Genomic DNA, 21,576 nt, shown 5'->3' on the forward strand with positions numbered 1-21,576 from the left:
GAAACTTCGGTGATTCAGTGCTCTTTGTTCACCATGTGTTTCAGGGAAAAGCTAGAATTACAGACCGGCTGTTGTAAGCCTCCATTAACCAGATCAGCCTCAGCCTACACACTTTTTCATGACTCATAAGGTCATCGTGACCTTTGACCCCCCAAATCTGATTAGTAAGCCGTGACATTTTTTCCCAATAAGGATTTTCACAAGACATCCCTAAGATAAAGCATTCTTGATACAAAGAGGGTATTTGAGTTCACCATTTCCCTTGACCTTTGACCTCCAAAATCTAATCAGGTCATCCTTGAGTCCAAGTGAATGTTTGGGCCAGATATAATGACATTTTCCTAAGGGTGTGTTTTGTATATATCACATTCACAAAAACGTCAATGCACACAATGCATTTGACCGCCAGCTGTCATCGGCGCTGAGGCATTAAAAAAAGACAGTAACTCAACAGTCAGTCTGAGGTGTGACAACTTGTTCTTTAATTAAAAACACAGTCATTTGTACAAGAAATGTACACGTAAAAATATACATGGACAACTACATACTTAATGAATTATGGAGGATGCAACGAAAGCGAAACATAGATATGCACAAAGGGATGAAAAGAAAACTGCCACACAAAAAAAGAAGAAGAAAGAAATGTGTTACGTTGCTTTGGTCTAATCACAGTGGCTACGCTCGAAAACAGACACTTGGTCTCAACAATGTCACTCTGTTATACTATTTAGTGTTTTACATATTTACACAGAAAACTCTTATACGCAACAATATGGAGGAAAGAGATATGACGATTGAGTGGAGGTCCTGCGTGAACACAGAACCTTAGGGAGTCGGTTTGATGTGCAACACCTGTGCTTGTTGTTTGTCTGTTAACCTGTGGGGAGTGAGTAACAGTCTACGTCTGGTTAACAAAGTGAATATGGTTAGACAAACCCATCTTGCTCCATTCAAAAGTCACTTCCCATAGCTGCATGTTAACAATCCATGCACAGTGCAGACTTTTTTAATATCCTGAAACATTATCTTTAGAAGAGGTTTGATTTAAATTGGATTTCCGAGAATAGGAAGCATCACATCAGCTCCAACCTCGACTCGGCGAAGACGTCACTGACCCGTCTCGTGAAGGACGAATCGCACAATGAGGACACGGACCGCTGTGACTCTATGATCATCAAGTGACAGATCAATACGAATGGAGAGACGACAGGTCAAACCTGAACCATAAATAAAAGCTTCTAACTGCTTTACCAGCTGCAAAGTTTGGTCTTCAGATAATGTAAGTTTGTGTCACACAGGTTATATATTGTAAACAGGTTATCATGCATTACAGTATTAGGTGCACTCTGTCTATGCTGCTGCCTCCATTTGTAATTGATCCATCATTTGAAATATTGGGATGTGATATATATATGTATATATATAAGTCTTTATAATTTGCATATTAAACCCACACTTATACCAGTACTACAACAAAATATCGTCAGGTGCTATATATAAAAAAATATACAACATCTCCTCCATTATATAGATTTCCATTTAGCTATTATTCCGTGATATAGACTCTTTGTAAAATAAAGTTCTCAGCACGTTAGTATTGTTTCCATAGAGACCCGCCACGCCGCTGTGGCCAATCTGAGCGACCCAACATCCTCCTCATCGGTTTATATTCAGGGCTTTAACAGCCGACCCGCCTCGAGGACGTTCAGTGCTGGAGCTACTGCATCTGCAAATCCCCATCTCAAAGCAAACTGAGCCAGCGTCTTCTGAAATCTGATACAACAAAGACATGCAGACATGCCAGTCGCGCTACTTGTATTAGCAGTCATGGAAGATTATAGTCTAGAGGGGGAGACTAGGAAGACTTCGAAAAAAATGTTATTTGGCTTTTGGCTGCCAAAAGCCAAATAAAGAGCACTAATGGGAGAGAAGCTGAATAAATGGAAACTCTGAATAATCATGCCTACGGTTTAAACACTGGCTTATATCTCTGAGTGTCGTGGTGACCAAACTGAAGGAATATGCTCCATTTACAGTTTCCTGATACCGACCGCGGAGGTGCTTTTCAGTGTTATAAAAATAGCTGAGAAAAGAGCAGATATAGAGATAGAAGAGAGACAAAGGCGGAAGAAGACAGAAGAAAAAAGGAGAATCAGCAGCATCCTGTTGATATCTACCATGCTACAGTCTGCTTCCTCGTGCTACACAAAAATGTAAATGTTTATGTCAGAGCTTGTGAATGAGTTGACACCTTGATCAAGTGCAAAAGCAGAGACTCTTGGTGGTCTAGAAAACATGGCCGGGCGTTCAAATAAACCGTTTTCCTTTGAACTCCGAGCCTCTACATCCTCTGCGGTTTGGGAAAGGGCAGAAAACGACGTCCACGTGTAAGCAAACCAAGAGCCAAATGTAAAGCCTGGTTTGTTTTGAGTGAGAGCTTGATTCACTTGAGAGAGGAAAGGAAGTTGTGCAAAATAATCCCGCGTATCCCTCGGTGAGCCGATTCTTCTGTTGCCCATTTATACTGCATTTCTCTGGAGTGGTAACAGTCACAATACATTCCTTTTCAAATACACAAGGCTGAGGAAATACCTCCAGAACCAAAGTATTCTTATCCTCTGTATAACATGAAGTGAACTACTGATCATCTCGACACTATTAAATACAAACAGCGGATGTTGTAATATTATAGTGTTGCTTCCCTTTTAGCAGTTACATTTTGTGTTGTATATGAAGATGGATGAAATGACGTGGCCCTGAAAGTCATCTTGATCGCCCCCTGTTGGCTGACTGCAGTATTATTCATATACCTTGCTTCCTTAAAAGTTAAGCCCAGTTCACACTACAGGACTAAGACAGCAGATCACTGGGCAGCGCACACAACACTTGATTCTGAGGATCAGGACACTTGCAGTCGCTGTGAGTCTGCGCTACTCGACTGCTCTTTTCCCTCGGACAAACCCTGACTAGTGTTTCTTTAATCATAAAGAGGACACAGTCTAAGAGATCCATCCTGCTCTGCAAATGACACATCAAGCTGGAGGAGGTGAAACGGTTCAGCAGACACAACAGTTGTAAAGAATGGAGAGCAGCTCGTGTCGTGGTTTTTCTGTCCAAGCCTGTTCGAGGGCGAAAACTAACCGAGCATGACCAACCAGTCACGCATTCAGTTTTTTTTTCTGTCCAAACCCGTCATGCTGCTCTGCTTGGTTTTGAACTCGCTTGTTTTTCCCCCAATTACTGACAAAGATCCGGGGGCACCTCATCACTACATGCCGCCCACCTTCACCACCTTCACCCCGTCCTACACTCTGATTGGCTAGAGTTTTTGCAGGCTCTGACTACATTTGAAAATGTGATATGAGTTTGCAACTTTTTGCGGATGGTTTGCAATTGGCGTCTGCAGATCTGCATCGATCAGGGGCTTTTGTTGGCGAGTTGCAAATAGGGCTGAACATCATGTGGTGTGAACTAGGCTTAAATAGATGGGATGCAGACCTAACTGAAGAGTCTAAGCTAAACAAAGTTTTTTGTCATTTCAGTAGTTCTAATCACAAGGAGGTTAGTTTAAGTGTGAATTTTCTGTCAATAATTTGATTAAAATAAAATGTGGTGAAACGTCATGGTTGAAAGCTGAGAATGACTTATCCACCCCTCAATCACTACTGTGGAGACTCCGGTTCCAAATGACGTCAAAAGCATATCCGGGAAATCTTAGCTTCATCTTTTGAACAGTAGGAGGAAGTAGGGAAGTGTCATCCATCTTCATATACAGTCTATGGAGTTGAGAATGAGCACAGCTTGGACAGGTGATCAACAGTGGTGGCGTTGATGTTGATGGGACTAATTGTCATGATGCATCATCATGTGAATGCTGGTGGCCCGCTGCCTGAAACCTTATGTGCTACCAGGAAAAAGTGCAACTCCACTTGGAGGCTTAGCAACATTTTTTGCTTTAAGTTCCCGCCGATGTTCAATACCCTGATTTGAACTTGGTCTGCAAAAGAAACACTTTTTAAAAACTGCTTTTTCAACAGAAGAAAATAAGTCTTTGTGCTGGCTTTGGATTGGGATGAAACTCATTGAAAGCTCCAGGGCTGGACCCCTTGTGAGCATTTATTGGAGTGAGAATTCACCTTCGGGCGATTTAGGTTCTGACAGTGATAAGTGGTGAGAGCTCAGTGGTCCAGGTAAAACCATGTCGAAGAGTTCAAGATTTTTTGTGTGTGGGTTCCTGTGTTTCTGTGCTCATATTACTGCAAATGCGTGTGTGTGTGTCTAGATCTCAGTGGCGGTGATCTCCTCAAAGTGGATGTCGTTGCTGCCGCTGTGAACCTCATAGTCCTCCATGTCCCTGTTCTCCAGCTCCAGACTCAGCTCCCTCATCACCCGCTCAAGGTCCCGGTTTCGACGGTACATCTGGATGTAGTTCTGCTGCAGCTGCTTCTGGTAGCGGATGACCTGGGTGAAAGAAGAAAAACAAAAAAACGGCATGTGAGTATGTGGGGGAAGTTTGAGAAATCAATCAATATATCCATGTAGACGTCTATACCATGGACAAAACAATTCACATGATGAAGTGAATGAATGGTTCTTCTTCTTCCGTTTTACCTTTTCCTTCTCTTCCTGCCACACCCTCCTCTCATCCTCGAACCGAGAGAGGTGCTCTTCACTCGTCCTCCTCTCATACATGAGCTCAGCCTTCACTCTGTCCATCTAAGAAAAAGACATAAAGAACTTCTTGTACACCTGTATGGATATGTACTGTATATGTACTATATGTATGTATGGACATGCTCATGTATGCAGGTATGTGTATGTTTATTTTTGTCAAGATGCTTGAATAAAATATATATAATTATATATAAACTATTCAGTTATCAATAGGGTAGCATTCATTAATTAATAATATTAATAGTGAAGGAGCCTATTTTAACTGCCTAATAGACTTTTTTGTAGTTTGATCTACAACTTATCGTATATTCTCTCTTTAATCCTCAAATCAACCACTACAAATGTGAAATAAAAGAAGAGAAGTAAAAATAAAAAGTAGATTGTTCTGAAATGTGATGGAGCTGAAGTACAAAGTAAAAATCCTGTACCTGTTGCCTGAGTCCCAACACAGTTTCTGCATTCTGCCTCTGAGCCTTGGCCTCATCACTCTCTCCGCCCCAGACCAAATGAGTCTCTTCTCCATCTCGGTACAGAGAAGGACTGGGACCGGTCCTTCCTGCCACACCTCTGCCGTGTTGTAGGGACAGGTTTATACATTGCCCCTTCATGATTGCATTTCCAGGTACTGAGGTGTGATTGGACAGAGTGTCTCGGAGACGGGCCGACTCATCCTCCAAGCGGCCCACTTTCTCCCGCAGCAGCTCCGCTTCGCTCTTGCGTCTCTGGAGTTCATTCTCGCAGACTTCGAGCTCCAGTGATCGCGTCCGCACGGCCGCCTGGGCCTCCTGGGATCGAACCTGGCTGGCCTGCAGTTCCGACCGGGCTTCTCTGAGCTGGGCCTTCAGGACAACAATGTCTCCTGCCTTCTGGCTCAGCTCTGACTGGAGCTCCTTCAGCTGCTGTTTCAGGAGGCAGATCTCCCCTGACTTCTGACACACCTGGAGGGGGGAGAGAGGAGGAAATGTTTGTCAGGACAGATTACAAACGGTAATTTTTTTAATTTCTTTACTCTTTACTTTGACAAATCTGAGCCTATGTAGGGTCCCCCCTGACAAACTTTTCATTTTGGGTAATTTTCAGCTTGTATTAGTGCATTAACAATTGAGAGATGACTAGAAAATGAGGTGAGAAAGAAACGGGGAATGAAAAGCAGCATTGGTTCTCTGATAAAACTCAAACAGGAACATAGCAGCTCATTATTGTTGGTTCCTTTAATCACTGACTCTCACCTCCCACTTTGTCTCCTCCAGACGTGGCCCAAGCTGCGTCTGCTCCCTCTGGATGGTGGCACACCTCCTCTCCAGCGTCTCTCTGTCCTGCAGCAGCGAGGAGAAGTCCTCCTGCAGCTTCTTCTTCTCCTGCTGTAGCTGAAATACCTGACGACACACAGAGACGTGTCCTTTCAAACTTGGAGCAAATCTCTTAACTCTTCATTTAAGTGTTGACTCAGTTATGACATTAAATATGTAAAAAATACTGAAAAACAGGACAGTGACTCTTGGAAGAAGATTGATTGCATACAGTAGATGTTTTGAGAAGTTTTTAAAGTCTTAACATACCTGTAACTGTAACACCTGCTGTGCCCTCTGGGCTTTCTGAGAGGCCTGCTTCATCTTCGAGGAACAGCTCTGTCTCATCTCCTCCATCTCTCTTTCACAGCGCCGCTGCTTCTCCTCATACACCTGAGAGCAAAAGACATGTGTGAGTTCTTCATCTGTATTTGAAGCACATCAACTACTTTCTTTGGTGTTTCGAAAGACAGTTTGATCTGTGTGGTTTGGCTAACGGCTTCATGTCTCACCTGGCAGATAGCAGCTTCATTCTCATCCAGATTTTCCCGGAGCTGCTGGAGCTCCAGGTCTCGTTCCCTAAGCTTCTCCTCCAGCTCCCTCACCACCGCCTCGTAACCTTCCACCAGGGGTGGCGAGTGGCCACAGGAGCCGCTGTCTGACAGGGGCTGCCCGCGCCCACTCAGCGACCCCGAGCCCGTGCTCTTGCTGGATGAGGAACGTCCACTGTCCGAGTTAGTGTGACCGTGGCTCCCACTTCCACCTGAAGTGTTTCGACCCAGGCCTGTGACGGGCTCCAGCTGGCCCCCGGAGCCAGAGCCAGAGCTGGAGCCCTCACTGGGGGCCAGACTGTAGCCTGTACTGCTGTGAGTGGGGAGGCTGGAGAGGGAGTTCCTCCCTGAATCTGACATGGAGCAAGACTGGCTGCTCCGAGGATTGCGACCACCACTGTAGGAGTTGCGTTTCCCTTCCGTGCTGGAGTTGCTGCTCCCTCCGTTAACTTTGGTGCTGCTGGAGATGTTGGATCCCCCGAGGGGCAGCAGGAGGCTGAGGCTGGCCTGGCTCTCTGACAGACTGGTGCCCCCTGGCCGCGGCGACAGGTACTGAACAGAGTGACGATTCTTGGGAATGACGGGTTTAAACGCCGTTGGGCGGATCAGCACTTTCTCCATGTTCTGAAAGCACAAAATTATAAGAACAGCATTAGTAATTGAAAAATACTAAAGCTGGGCGAATAGAAACAGTCAAATAAACTCATTATCAAGGGGTGAGTGATCTGACGGCAGGTCACCCCTCCAGGCTCTGATTATTTTAATTTGGGTTAATTGATATTCATGGGCTTCATTTAGCAATCTTAAAAAAAGTAATTTTCAAGATGAAGGGACAGGGAAAAGAGAGGGAGAACGGGAGGAGAGTCCAGAGAAAATCTGATTGAAGGGCAGAAAAACAACGAGGGGAAGGAGGAGCGGAGAGGAAGAGACGAGACAAAGACAGAGTGAGTCAGAAACTCCTCATGTTCTGTGAGTATTTTGCTTAGCAGCCATCCTCTGGGTTCACTAACTACATCGCAGCTGAATGTGAGTGAGCTCTGACATTGATCATCATGATCTGTCTGCAAGGTGAGTAGCTGTCAAATGATCCATCTGAGCCTGCCGGGCCAATGATTAAGCGTCTCCCTGAATCGATGGAAATAAAGAGCCAATTAGACAGCTGAGGTAACCTGCTGTAAAAGGTTTCAGCACAAGGGGCAGAAACACTCATGTCTGCATAAGTGTGTGTTCATGAGAGGAAAGAGAACAAATTTCCTCACTATAATATTAACTGTCAGTCTGTGATCATGAGCTGTAATTTAACGGAAATATCTTCAGGGCAGAGGTCATGGTCAGTTCTACAGCATAGAGCTGTTAAGGTCGCGTCTTAAATTTGCCTTTTAGAGACACTCGTATATCGCATGATACTTACATCTTGTGAACAGATACCTTGAGTCCAATCTCAGCGTTGTCTTTGTCAAATTAGTGGAATATATGTACAAAATAGTATACAGTTGTGAAATATCAGAAAATCTCTTATTCACCAAACGTTAAAGGGACTCAGACCAATAGGGCCTGAATAATACTTATACATTTCAGGGAGGTAGTGTTTCTACTTTATACATATCCCTATACCCTCAAAAATATATTAATCATAAAGTAAAATGTATAAAAAAAGAAAATTGTCTCGAAAACGGACTTCATCCTCTGTTCATCGTGTGTCAGTGTCGCTCTACGACCTCCTTCTCCTACCTTCTCTAACTGTCCAGACACTGGGATGAGTTTGGGTGGAGGTCCTCCGATGTTGCCGTTCAGTGTCCTGTTCTCCCTTTGCTCCTCTGAGTCACTGCAGGGGCTTGCAGCTGCCACCAGGTTGTCGTTCCAGTCCCCGACCACCACCTCGTCGCTCACGTACCCAAAGTTCCCATTAATGCCACCCACTGTTGCAGCTGAGTTTCCGGGCCGAGGCTGCTTCTTGGTGGGCAGCGGCGGGGGCAGAACGTGGGCCTGAGGCTGCGTTTGGTGGCTGATAACCAGCAACTGCTCTAAAGAGCTCCCGCTGCGGAGGGTGTTATCCTGAAGCCGGAAGCAGCTGGTAGCTGGTGTGGAGCGCCGTGGTTTGGTGGCGAACTCGCTGGCGGCCCGGCAGTGTTTCTCCTGGTACGTCCGGCCTGATATGAGACTGCTGACAGAACCCATGGCTGTCCCGGAGCTGCAGGGCCCACAGGGGACAGAGCAGGGGCCTGAGGGGGAGTGGGATGATAGCGGCCGACACTGCTGGACTTCGAGACCTGGATTGGAGTGGTCAGTCACGGTCACTGGTAGTGCCTGAACCAGAGCCATGGCAGCCCGACGCTGTCAGACACACCACACACTCTGAGGAGAGAGAGAGAGAGAGAGAGAGAAAACACAGAGAGAACTGTCAAATTCATATTCTATGTGCAACAGATGTGAATATCACACATGCTCCCTTGAAGATATTATCATTTACACCAGTGCTTTTCCAAGTAAACACAATCCCTATGGTTCCTGCAGGTCGCTGACACTCAAATCACATCCACGTGTAAAGAATGATATGAATGAGACTCATTAGGTGGTAGATTGCCAGCAGTTCTTTATTGTCAGTGTTGAATTATGAGGCTAATGTTATTGTTATTAAAGGGTTTGTATTGAAATGATTAAATGCCTCAACTTCAATGAAAGAAGATAGATTCACTGTGTACGTGCCAAACCTATGATTAAAAACAATCCTCTTAGCAACGATGAAGCCAAATCATTTATTGATTTTTCTCCCAGCCAGTTGTCACTCGCAGAACTCATTAGCCGCAGCCACTTTACAGCTGTTCATTCGAGATCTTCCTCCAGACGGAGCAGGTCCCCAGACCCCCACTTCTTCCCCGTGAGGGCTCATCCTTCATTAAATACACTCTGCATCTCTAGCGACGCCACCGCTAATTGTCCAAGTCATTAACGAGGCAGGAAGATAAAACAAGAAAGAAAAGAGGATGGATTTAGTAAAAACCGAGGACGACACAGATGGAGGGAGTTCGAATGAGTCATGGTCGTCACAGTCTGCAGCTGCTCTGTGATTTTCCCTGCAAGTCCTCGGCTGAACCTGTGCGCAGTCATCTGTATCTTACTTCTAAAGGCGTTTGAAATCCAGTCACTTTCCTGATGCACGATCACAATGCTCACAGGCCTGTGAAAAAAAAAAACTCTTTGGAAAGAGCGAGCCACTATTTTTAGGATGAGAAACATGGATACACATTACTACAACACAGTAAGTGGCAGCAGATTAAGGTCTTCCATTTGCAGATAGTATTATCAGTGTTGGTTGCCTGCGGGGACAGAGAGGGGACACACATCCTGAGCCTGGCGTGCCAAGCCCAAATCCGTCTGGCCAAGTGGAATAATCCACGCCAGCTATGGCTGCACTCAGTCTGCCAGGACTAACGCTGTCATACAAACTGACACCCATAGAAACGCACACGCACACACAGCGCATCAGTCAAGAAAGTCCCAGAGGAAACGTATTGCCTCCAAAGTAAATGCCAAAATAGAAAGGGGGCATGGTTTTGTTTATTGAAGCACAATTGAATCAAGGAATTAGATCAGATAGCGCCACGTTGCCTGATTCCATAGAAATGGGTCTTGCTCAAGTCTACTCATGAGGTGCAGTGTGAGCAGCACGTTTGCAGAGGCAGCTTCAATGCTCGGTGTGTGTGTGTGTGTGTGTGTGTGTGTGTGTGTGTGTGCGTGTGTCCACAAAGGAGGTGTTCAGGCCCTGTTTGAGTTTTAGGTCGCCTGCATTTTAACAATGCTCACAGTCCAATACACAATCCCTGCAGTTATGTAAAGTGGTAGAAAATAGACTTGAAGTGTAAACATCTGCTTTGATCTACATTTCCTGGTGGAACAGCACAAGTGAAACACGAGCAATCGAGCTGAGTACAAAACATTGTGAAGAAAAGGAATCAGAGTGCTGCAAAAGAAGCTCCAAATGATGAAACTGCTTTCACTGTGGGATGTGGACATTTCAGAATGTCACTTCACCCCAAAGCCTCAATTCTAGCTTGGGAAAGTTACGATTTTAAGACGCATTTCAAAGCTCCAAAAAACCATAAGCTCGAAGCATACTGATGCTTTTACTTGTCATCATTTGTAATCTGGTGACCACGCCCACTATAGTTAGTGATAAGCCAATTGGGAGGTGAGAAAACAACTCCTCTTACTTCTTTCACTTCTCATGTGCACAACCAGGCTCAACAGCGTAAATTCCTTTGAGGATGGACTGACCCTATTCTCCCTATTTGCCTTCAAGTATTGCCAGGTATGAGTGGAGGTGATTTAAAAACACACGCCATAAAACTAACTCTAGCGAGGCGGATGGATTTCTCCCCGGCCGGAATCCATCTTGCAAGGCTCAAAGAGGCAGAGACACAGCGTTTCAGACCAAAAGGTCATGTGAGGGAGGAACTACTGGCAGCTATGAGTGTGTCTGTGGGCTGACGACAGTGAGAAGCGATAGTTTGAAAGGTTTCTTCAACATAGATTTAAGTTTTTATAAGACCACAACGAGGGAAATGTAAGACCTACATCAAGTACGACAGATATGAAGGAATATCAGAGTCCCAGAATTACTTACAATTCCCATAATTAAAGATAAGATGAAGTAGCCGAATAGAGAATGACCCTCAAAAGGCTGTGTTATCTAACAAACTTCCCACAGCCAAGCTGAATGTACTGCTATAAATTCTGACTGGGGTGTTTGTAGACTCTCAGTTGTCAGCTCCACATTGTTCTTGTTTGTAGTTCTATTATTTATTTCATCCAGCGTGTTTTTATCTGTATTGTTGAGAAAGAACTAGCACACAAGGAAACATTATTAACTATACATGATGCCCAAACACAACTCTAATAAATAATTTTTAATGTGCAACAGAAGTAGCGTTAAATTAACCTAAATGTATTTAAGACCTAGTGTATTTTTATATATTTTAAATGTTTTAAGGCCTCAAATTCCGGTTATTGAATTGTAGACTGTGGAAACTCTTGGTTTGTTAACGACTACTTGAGAGATCATCCTATCACCTGCCAAGTATTTTTTTTAAAGCGCCTGCTCTCCCAGATGCTTCTTCTGAAACAAACCATGTGGCACTCAGATCAATACAAACTAGTTTAGTTTAAACATACTGAAGAAAACGCACAGATCAATAAGAGGCAATTGATTGTGGAGGGATTAAAAGGTGAAGAGGGCAAGCAGGAAGTAAATGAACAATTATTGTGACTTATTGTTTCATTAAATTGTAATAATTCTTCAAGATCAGGCAGCTCTACATGTAACTTGAGGGTTGCTATATAAATATACAAATGCAGTAAGTGAGAAGGAGTTAAAAAGAGACACATGAGTACACATGAATCAGGAGATAAAGCGTGGTATGTGATGTGAACTTCCCATGCAAGAAATGTTTTTAATCATGCGTCTCACCCTCCTTTCACCTTCTTATCCAGCCTCCCCACCTCCCAGCCCTGACAAGGACCTCTCAGGCAGGGATAATAGAATTAACAACCCTGTGAGACCGTCAACCGTGACCCCCACAGCCGTAACCCTGCGACCCCCCAATGAGTAGAGGGGAGCTGGTCTGATTCTCCCCTCCCACCCCTGTGACCTCCAAGGGTCTGTTTTTGTTCTGGGTACTCGGGCAACCAATCTCAAAAGCTAATTTCCCCCTCTGATCTCGCTCAGTGGCTATTTCTCAAGAGTTATTGAAGCCCTCCTCCTGCCCTCCTCGGCTGCATTCCTCTGACAATGTGAAAATGCCTTTTCCATCTCTGCAGCCTCGCCTCCACCACCTTGCTGATTATGCGGATCCTTCTCTGTTGTCAGCAGCACAAGACGGGCAGAGAAGAACCAGTCATGGTCACTAAATATAGAAAACATCTCAAGTGCCTGAAATCCTTCTGATAGTCTTTCATGAGGCGTTTTCTCTCGGCGAGGCATTTGATTCGATATTCAAAAATAGACTCCTGTAGTGTTGCTGCCAGCTATTATGGGGTCAAACCAGGGGCACTTTACACTGCATCCTGACACTCTACAACTATTAAATGATGCCGGATGGCTCAAAGGCAGCCTCACTGCCTCTGACAGGGGCTGAAAATAAACCAAGGGTTTGGGAGAGTTTACCCTCCACAGGGCACCAACTGGCCGAGGATGAGTGAGAGCACTACTGACAGAGGCAAGAAGTTCCCAGGTATCTCTCTAACAAGATCCAGAAGTGGGAGTCTATCATGGGGAAATAATCCCGTTATGATAAGTCTGTTAATAACAGCGGTATTACTCAGGAGAGGAAGCCCATTATTCCGCAGCACCAGATCGCCCCTCGCAATCACACGCAACCTTCCAGCTCTTCCGGAGCCTCTGCTGTGAGTCAGGAGGGAGACCGAAGAGCGAGACGAAGAGGGAAGAAAAGGAAGGGGGATTCAGGGGTGAGGACACAAAGGCGGGTGGGTGGAGGTGATGGTTGGGGGTATAGGGGAATTCCAATGCCAGGTAGTCCAAAGGGAGGCTCCAAAGAGGCCCGAGCTCTCGGGAAAATCCGGCATCTATAATCCTGTTTGGTCATTATTTGGAGAGCACACAGACACCGGGGTCTGAGCACCTTCAGATCTCCGGACAAAATCGAACCTGAAGGGAGACACTGTTTCCAACATAAACCATCTCTTCTACTGCTCAGTACCAGACATGTCACTGATTTGACTTTTCTCTAGTTTCTCATTTTCCTTCCGCATGTGCCTCTGTCAGATAAAGTGCCTCTGTCAGATAAAGTAAAGTTTCAGTGGATGTGAGCTTTAACTGTGAAAATAAACCAAGAGGATGTGTTCTCAGTCCAGTGAAACCAGGGAGGTTAGAGCTGCATGTTGCAGATTAGTTCTAGAGTGAAGCCAACCAGGACATGAGTGACCCAACAAATCAGGACAAAGTGTTCTGCTTTTTCAATAGCAGCATAACTACTATTCATGCTTCCATTGCTAACACATTAATCACCAAAAAGTAATAAATAAGAAGGGGCTGAAACAAATTATTATTTTGATTAGGGTTAGGATTAGTAAGGTTTAGCGTTATGAGTAATTAACGGATTATTTTTTCAACTGATTAAAGAATAATTTATGTAAAAAGAAAGGATTATGCAAAAACGACTCAAATAATTGCGGTGAAATTTTGTTGAAGGGTGGTGCATGACCCAAGGAAGCACCCATTAGATTCTGGTGCAGAAAAACATTAGACAGAGATAGGATGTTTTCAAAGTTTTCCTTTATTTCTCGTAGAATAACTCAAGGGTATTGATGGAGAAATACAGCCAATGTTTAGGGGATATTTATAGATGTTTGTGCAATTTGACACAGAATCAGATACGGGTAAAAAGCCAGATCTAGTGAATCTAAAGGTTGTTTCATAAGGCGACTATCGGGCCTTGACGTATGAGGTATGCATAGTGTCATTCTGATTCTCTGTGGACTGATCTCCAGGGCCGACCCTGTGCCACGTTACAGTAATTTGATCCTGATTAGAGCAGCTTTAACCTTTTATAAAAGGTGACATCTTCCTGATTAACTGCTGTGTTTTCAGGCTCTTTCACCTCCTTCCTCCGATTTCATCCCTCTTTCCTGTCCCTGCTCATTTTCACCCGTTTCCTCTTCCTTGCCTCCTGTGCTGGATTATTGCTCCACCGCTCCTCTGTCACTCTGTCTTTTTTCCATCCCCCCTCCTTGCTGGTCTGTGCCGGCTAGATTTTCATCTGGCCCTTCTTTAACAGCAACACCACAGCGTGACTAACCGAATGCAAAGCCAACGTGAAGATGAGCGCAACAGGTGGAAAGTATCAAATTGAGAAAGCGGAGCAGGAACTGTGCGGACGAGGTTCAAAACTGTTCTGATCATAGGTGAAATTGTTGAGAACTTGTTTGGACCAGCAGAAATACTCCACTTTATTTCCAAGGACGGGGTGGCCTCGATTAATCCCGAGACTAGTGGGGGAGAAAGACGGATAGAGAAAATAAACGTGCCAGGTGATCCATGATAATCCTCGCTGGGTACTCAAAAAGGAAATCCACAAGTATGAACAAGAGCGACACAGGCGCACGCAATACCTCGGCATGTCAATCAGTTCGCACCTAATCTACTCGCCCATTTATTCGTCAGGCATCTACTCACACAAACACCGCAGTAAAACTTCAAAAACGGCAAAGTAAATGGTATTGAAATGAAGTAAGCCCACTCCACTGTAAAACGAGGAGAGAAGTCTTTTAATGTTTTGCCAGAAGACCTGAGGTTATATTATGCCTCCATTCCAACACAATGACCGTCTGTCTGAGTGGTCGCTCACTGTCACCTTCCCCCACATGGCTTGCCTTTGTTTGTGTGTGTGAGAGAATGTGTGTGTGTGTGTGTGTGTGTGTGTGTGTGTGTGTGTGTGTGAGAGATCTCTGAATGCATGCAAACCTACTCATTCCTCATTAACGCCGCGCCTCAGTGCCAAATCGTGTTCTGCTCAAATCAGAGAGACATTGTCCTCTTTGGCAGAGGGACGTGGTCGACATTGTATCTTAACTCACGCTGCCCGAGCGTCCGGGCTGCCGCGGGGCTCCGACTTTATCAAAGCAGGTTTTCTGAGGTGAAACAAAGGAAGAAATACGGTTTCGAAAAAAGTGAGTCTGTGCATGAGTAATTGGCAACAGGTTCCGCCCTCAGTCCTGTTTTTTTCCCCCCTTCCCTTTCTTTTACAACCGGCTGGTTGGTGCTGCAGACTTTAGTTTCCAGCTCTGTTTAGAGGCGTCGCCATGGCAGCGGAGGCCATGCACGGGGCGAAAATGAGAGAGGAGTAGTGGGAAAGAGGAAGGAAGGAAGAAAGAGAAAGAGTGATTGAATAGGTGAATGAGGGAGTGGGAGGCTTGTGATCGGCTGACAGCGGGCAGGTTGGCTCCTTAGCATCTCAAAGCATCTGGCCTCAATTCGGACCTGAGAGGCTGCCGGAGAGCGGGGTGACCGAGGCCTCCGTCTCTTTCTATGGAAGCGCACACATAGCTGCAGAGGAACTCGCCGAGTCCCTGTGGGGGTTGAGGGAGAGAGCAGCCAGAGAGCATCTATTGAAACGAGATTCAGTTAGATGGCAATGACATGAAAGTAGCGATGGAGCCTTGTGAAAACACTGTGGTCATTCAGGGACGCAAACTGTCAGTCAAACGCGTATTTGAGGGACAGTGAAATGAGTTGTGTGTCTTCCTGTTTCTCCGCAGAGCATCAGCTAATTAAAACAGTTGAGGTAGCCAATGAAATATCGTTGCCCTGGTCAAGTTTAGCCATATGAAGAAAATGACTGCAATGTTCATATTTTTTCTAAAACATCACAAGGCTCATTTGCCAGCTTTGGAAACCAGGGCAAAGTTTCAGTATTGATACTATAAATAAAATAAAAAATCTGAATATCTTCAAACATGTTTCTCAGTCATCAAAAGAAGCAAAATTTCCAAAATATTAGAGAAATAGTGAAACCTTTTGGGAAATTTTGCAGCTAGCCATCATTATAACATTATATTATATATAATAAAAAATTATATTTCGGTAATTCTGCATTATAGGGCGGTTTAGCAGGACTTATGTGACCTTGACTGTGCTATTAATGGTTTGGTCATAAAAGATTAATTCGGCTATGTGCACAAGCAAACTTTAAAGCTACACATACACACATGCCTGGATTCAAAGTAGAGCATGGTAGGAAGCAAAGATTGATAAAATCATTTGGCAACGTTAAATAAAGGTAATGAGACTGCAAAAACAAAGGGGAGTATAAATCTCTTTAAATGTTTTTTAAACAGGAACAGCTGTACACAAACGTAGCACTGAGAACTGGTAAAATCTTAAATTAACGAAGGAACTATCTGATCAATTAAGATGTTTTTTGGACAAAGCCTCTCACAGCAGTAGAGCTGTTGGTTTGCAGTCAGCTGGCACCACAGGAAATCGAGGCACCAGTATGTGAAAAAGTGGAGGATGGCTGACATTCCTGGTCCGCTCCACATGTCGGATTTTCCAGGAGGTTCTCCAGCCACTGACAGTTATCCAGCGGTGGCCAGTGGTCAGACCCGCAGACACTGGAAATACCGAGGATGCCAGTGGTAGAGACGGGGATTAGTCTGGCCTGTGCACTACTGTTTGTGAGGATCAATGACTTATGGACTTAATACAGTGGCAACAATTTCTTATCAGAGCGAGAGCAGGTAATCCTGTCTTAGCGTGGTTGTATACCAGATTTGGAAAATCCTGGTGCTCTCATTGTCCCAACAGCGGCGAGAAGAGTAAAGTTTTTCCCTCCTAAACTTCCCTTCCTTCCCCCCCTGCTGCTTTCGCTGCATGCACAGTGGAGAGCCATTGTTTCAGAGGAACAGAGGGCAGGGAGCGGAGAGAAAGAGCCTGTTATCTCACGCTGAAAGCAGCCACACTTTGACTGACAACCTGACCCACAATGCGAGGGAGAGCGAGGCGGTGACAGGATGCACGACTGCAGCAGAGCAGCTTCCTTACGACCGGGCTTCACTGACGCGACACTATCTGACACGGATCAGCTTCAAAGAAATCATTTTAGCAGAGGTGTCACAGCTTCAGTGTGAAATCACTGATCAGACCCTAACACACATAATGCCACACCCACATCCATACACACACACGCTGCTAAGTACAGCCCTGCAAATGAGTTCCACAGCAACTATTACATAAGCAGCGACGCCTCATTTTAACGGTGCCAGCCTCCATGTATAATTCACTTCCACTCATCTGAGGAAATATCTGACATGGCAAAGAAGCACATGTGCAGACGTTTTCAGACATATTGTCCACAACCTCTGTAAACTGGAGGAAGACGGAGGGGGGGGGGGGGACAGACTGGCATGGAAAACACTCATTCAGCAAACTGCACAGAGGCCAGGCCGACGTTTAATCTCTCACTCAGTCTTCCTCCGTCTCGCTCCTTCAGTCGTCCACCATGCTTCTCATACTGGAAGCTTTACATAAACACCTGGCAGGAGATTCAGCTCGACGGGATCCACTGGAAAATGATTGGAGCTCGGATCTGAATCCAGTTTGGAATCGGCTTATACAATCCTGAATGATTTCGAATCCCACGATCAAACAACTAAACTCAAAAACATGTAGCATCCTTCGTTTTATTTTATTCAGTGTCACACCTCAACCACAAGGATTCTACTGTGCTGAAAGGTTGTAGGAGTTACTTCCCATGCTTTGTCACCGCTCTGTTCGGTTCTTAAACTGTGTCCCAACTCATTTTTCTGCTCCTCCCAGTTCTCTGCTAACGTGCTGGAAGCCTCTGTGAGTCTGAAGTGATAAAAGACGTCTCTGCCCACTTAGATCTCTAGGCAGTGTTTTTAAGTTAAAACAATATTATTTCTACTTTATCTATTTGCACAGATCAACTTAATAAATCCCATCGATTTGTGCCTGCACAATGCATCTAACGTTACCTGAGCCTTTGTTGTACTGCAGGTCACAGATTCTGATGTGTCACAAAAAAACAAACTTGGCCTTGTCAAGTTATCAAACATGCAAACTTAAAAAAAGTTGTTACTCTGACATATGCTGCTACATGTGAGAAACAATGGATATGATGGCATAATGCTCCGGATACTCTCCAGAGTTTTTCCTGCCAGCCCCAAAGTAAAAATCCTGGATACTTCCTGGATGACGCTGTCATGTTGTGAACATGTCTGACTTGTACGATCTCCTGCTGCATTGTTTATAAGTGAGAGGAAAACTTCAGAGAAAGTCCAATTGTCCCATTTGTCCATGTCTGCAAATAAAGTCTTACATGGGAGATGGTAGATAAATATAATATCTAAGCAGGGTAGTAATGGTTATCTCCTTTGTTCCCTCGCCTCTAGTACCCTCAAACAAATAGAGCATTTCATCGAGGTTTCGTTTTGTATCCACACTTTGAAGTTTGAGTTAAGGCGGATCATCCTGGTCCTTGTCTGGCTCAGTTTGAAGGTCACTAGTGTTTTTTCTTTGCAGATGACTGTCGTGTCAAAAGCGGCCCAAGAGTCATTCCAGGAGCAACCATGGATAATTTCGATAAAGGCTTTGTTGCCTGCTGAGGTTATTATTTTACCATTTGCCTCCAAAATGGAACAGACTATCAGCCCGAGTATAGAGGAGGATAGAGAGGGGGAAACTGAAGGTGAAAGAGAAAGAAGATAGGTCCCATTGCCTTTCATTTCAAGCTACTTTATTATCTTTTAATACTGTAAATATATACAGCACACAGGAAGCATGAGCCAACACAGCTGGACGGGGTTACGTATGTAACCTGCAACACACATTTAGCTCATTTGTTTTGTTCGGAGCAGATGAGGTAACCGGTCGTCCGTCCCCACTGCTCCCCTCTACCTCAGCGCCCGACTTAAACTTTACGTCAGCGTTCACGCCTCGACACCTGCATCTGTCCCTCTAGGTCAACGCCACAATCCAGTTAGAGTAATTACAGCCTTCCCTCGAACGAGAACCTCGACATGACACGGTCAAACAGGCAGCTACTACAAAGAGTCGACTTGAATGGACGGCCCCTCCAACCGCTCCTGCTATAAACATATCTGCTGACACATCATTCTGGGGCCATAACAAACTTGATGAGAAACTACAATATGTGGCCCGAGGCTTGTAATTACACGCGTAGGGAAGACAGAAGAGAAACAGCAGCAGCCTGTGTCTGCCCGAGTGCTTCGTCATCAAAAGAAAACTCAAAGATTCCCTTTGAGTCCTCTGGATTAAAAAACAAAAGATGTTTTGTAAGGGTCACACTTTGGAGATGGATCCTAATTGTCTGTTTTGGAAGAAGAATGTATATATATCGCCTCTTGCTCTTCTTATCTTCAGTGGGAGTGTGTGTGTGTGTGTGTGTGTGTGTGTGTGTGTGTGTGTGTGTGTGTGTGTGTGTGTGTGCAGACAGATTGAATATCACCCTCCTCCTCCTCCTCTTCTTCTTCTTCCACCAGGCCAACTGTCCAGAGGGTGGAACAGCTTTTCTTACTAGGCTGAAATTTCAAATCAATACCCCCCAACAGTCTGTAATGAGCAGATTACCCAAGGCCAGGATTAAAAAAGCTCACACACCAACCAAAAACCTCATCATCTCACCTCCATAAATCCAAGCTAACGGCCCTGTTCTTCCCTGCAGGCCGGGGGTCAGTTAGAACAGCCAAAGTCCCAACAACTGCAGAAAACTCACTTTAAGTCAATACCAGTCAGCTGACTCTGAATCATCCAGCTGCCTTCAATCAATCTCTGGCAAAAAAGGACCAGAGACCAAGTTTTCCAGAGATTCTTCACCATTCAGATCTCAGTTTATCCAGAGTTTAGTTTAGTCATCATCACAGACTTTTTGGCCTTGTCCAGCATTCCTCCACTAGTTTCCAGTGCTGTTTAAATCAGTCTTTCTGTGTGGAGGGGCCTGCCAAACAACTTTGGTCTCCAACTCTTTTCCATTTAACACCTTCCTTTAACGGCATTATCGCAAATGACACCTTCCTAAGTGGCTTCCCACTGACTCATGGTGCTTGTGAACCCAAAGTTTCCTCAAGCAGATTTGAATCCATGTAAACAAAGACCATCTTAATTAGAGAGGATTAGGACACAAACACACACACACACACACACACACACACACACATGCCTACACGCACACACTCACCCCAGTGAGAGCCCTGCATCGCTGCCTCCACTTGTCTGTCTCTCTTGCAAAGGAATTAAAAATTGGAAAAAAGAATCCCTCCAGTCTCTGTGAGCTCAGATTCTCCTCGTCGTTCCTTCTTCTTCCCCCTCAGTCGTCGACCTCTTCTCGTTCACCCTCCACCTTCCTGCCGTTGCCTCTGCACTGCTCCAGGACTTCATATCCCCACGCGAGGAATTTCAAATGGAAGCCCCCTTATTTTCCTGTCCTGTCCTCCTTCTCTCTCTATTCACTCCACTCCACTGTTCCTCTTCTCAGTTTTCCTTCCCTGCCGTCAGCCTAAGCACCGCCTCCCCCACCTCCTCCTCCTCCTCCTCATTCCTCCCACCCCTCTCATACTTTTGTCTGCCAGCCCCCCTGCCTCTAGTTTCCCTCTACTTTTAACACACATACACACACTCTGCCTCTCTCTCTCTCCTCCCCCTGCTCTTTTAAGCCTGATCTTCATCCATCCCCTTCTCTTTCACACATACATATTCACTGCATCATCACAATCCTGCGTCAGATTGAAACATTTCATGAGCAGTTTTTCCCACTGGGTCAGTTTGATGGGTTTGTGATGGGCCCACATGCATCAGGGGAAAACCCCCCTTCCTACAACATCCGTGTGTGTGTGTGTCTGTCTAAATAACAACACTATTACAGTCTTTTGTGCAATTATCAACGGAGAAGGACAACAACAAGAGCTGAAGCCCCTACAGACGGATGGGGGCGGGTCAATTAACCAGTAAATTACATAACACCTTTGTGCTGCTTCTACTCGCACATGCTGCACACTCTCTCGTGCACATGAAGGTGAGCACGAGTGATGCTGCAGGTAAAGCACGAGCGTGAAGTCAAATCAAAAGTTGGTGTAGAGGTTCTGTTGCACTTTGAGATGTGTTGAAGACTTTTGAGGTGAGATTGAGAGAATGATGGTGGAAAGTGAAGTGTGTGTGATGCGGGATAGACACATGAGAGCTGAGACTAATGATTCTCAAGTAGTCACGAGTAAATCAGATGCTTATTTTAACATTTGCAGTTTCTAGTAGGTCTCAGCAAGAGTGAAGAAGTAGTGAGAAATACTAATATTACCTTCCATGAGTTCAAAGTGATGTCAAAACAACATTCAATAAAAACAGCATTTTATTACATTACTGAGCACTGATCTGACACCAGTGCATTGAAAAGAAACACTTATATAACGTATCTAACAGCGGTATGTGTATTGTGGTGATGAGAGCCGACACCGGTGTCATCACTTCCTGCCTCTGCCTGCTGCAGCCGGCTGCTCCAGCTCTCGACTGAATA

At 45.0% G+C, this 21,576-nt stretch overlaps 1 protein-coding gene across 1 annotated transcript; it reads right to left on the reverse strand.

Annotated features, from left to right (window-relative positions):
• Positions 1 to 460: 460 nt before the first annotated feature.
• Positions 461 to 20,575, reverse strand: lzts2a (leucine zipper, putative tumor suppressor 2a). Its single transcript, XM_053436302.1, has 8 exons — positions 20,248 to 20,575; positions 8,246 to 8,869; positions 6,476 to 7,138; positions 6,234 to 6,356; positions 5,904 to 6,050; positions 5,103 to 5,612; positions 4,612 to 4,716; positions 461 to 4,461 (listed from the first exon to the last, which is right to left on the reverse strand). The coding sequence occupies exons 2-8, from the start codon at positions 8,834 to 8,836 to the stop codon at positions 4,279 to 4,281; spliced, it is 2,322 nt and encodes a 773-aa protein (XP_053292277.1). The 5' UTR covers positions 8,837 to 8,869; positions 20,248 to 20,575; the 3' UTR covers positions 461 to 4,278.
• Positions 20,576 to 21,576: the final 1,001 nt, after the last annotated feature.

This window comes from Pleuronectes platessa, chromosome 12, assembly GCF_947347685.1.
Source record: "Pleuronectes platessa chromosome 12, fPlePla1.1, whole genome shotgun sequence".
Lineage (NCBI taxonomy): Eukaryota > Metazoa > Chordata > Actinopteri > Pleuronectiformes > Pleuronectidae > Pleuronectes > Pleuronectes platessa.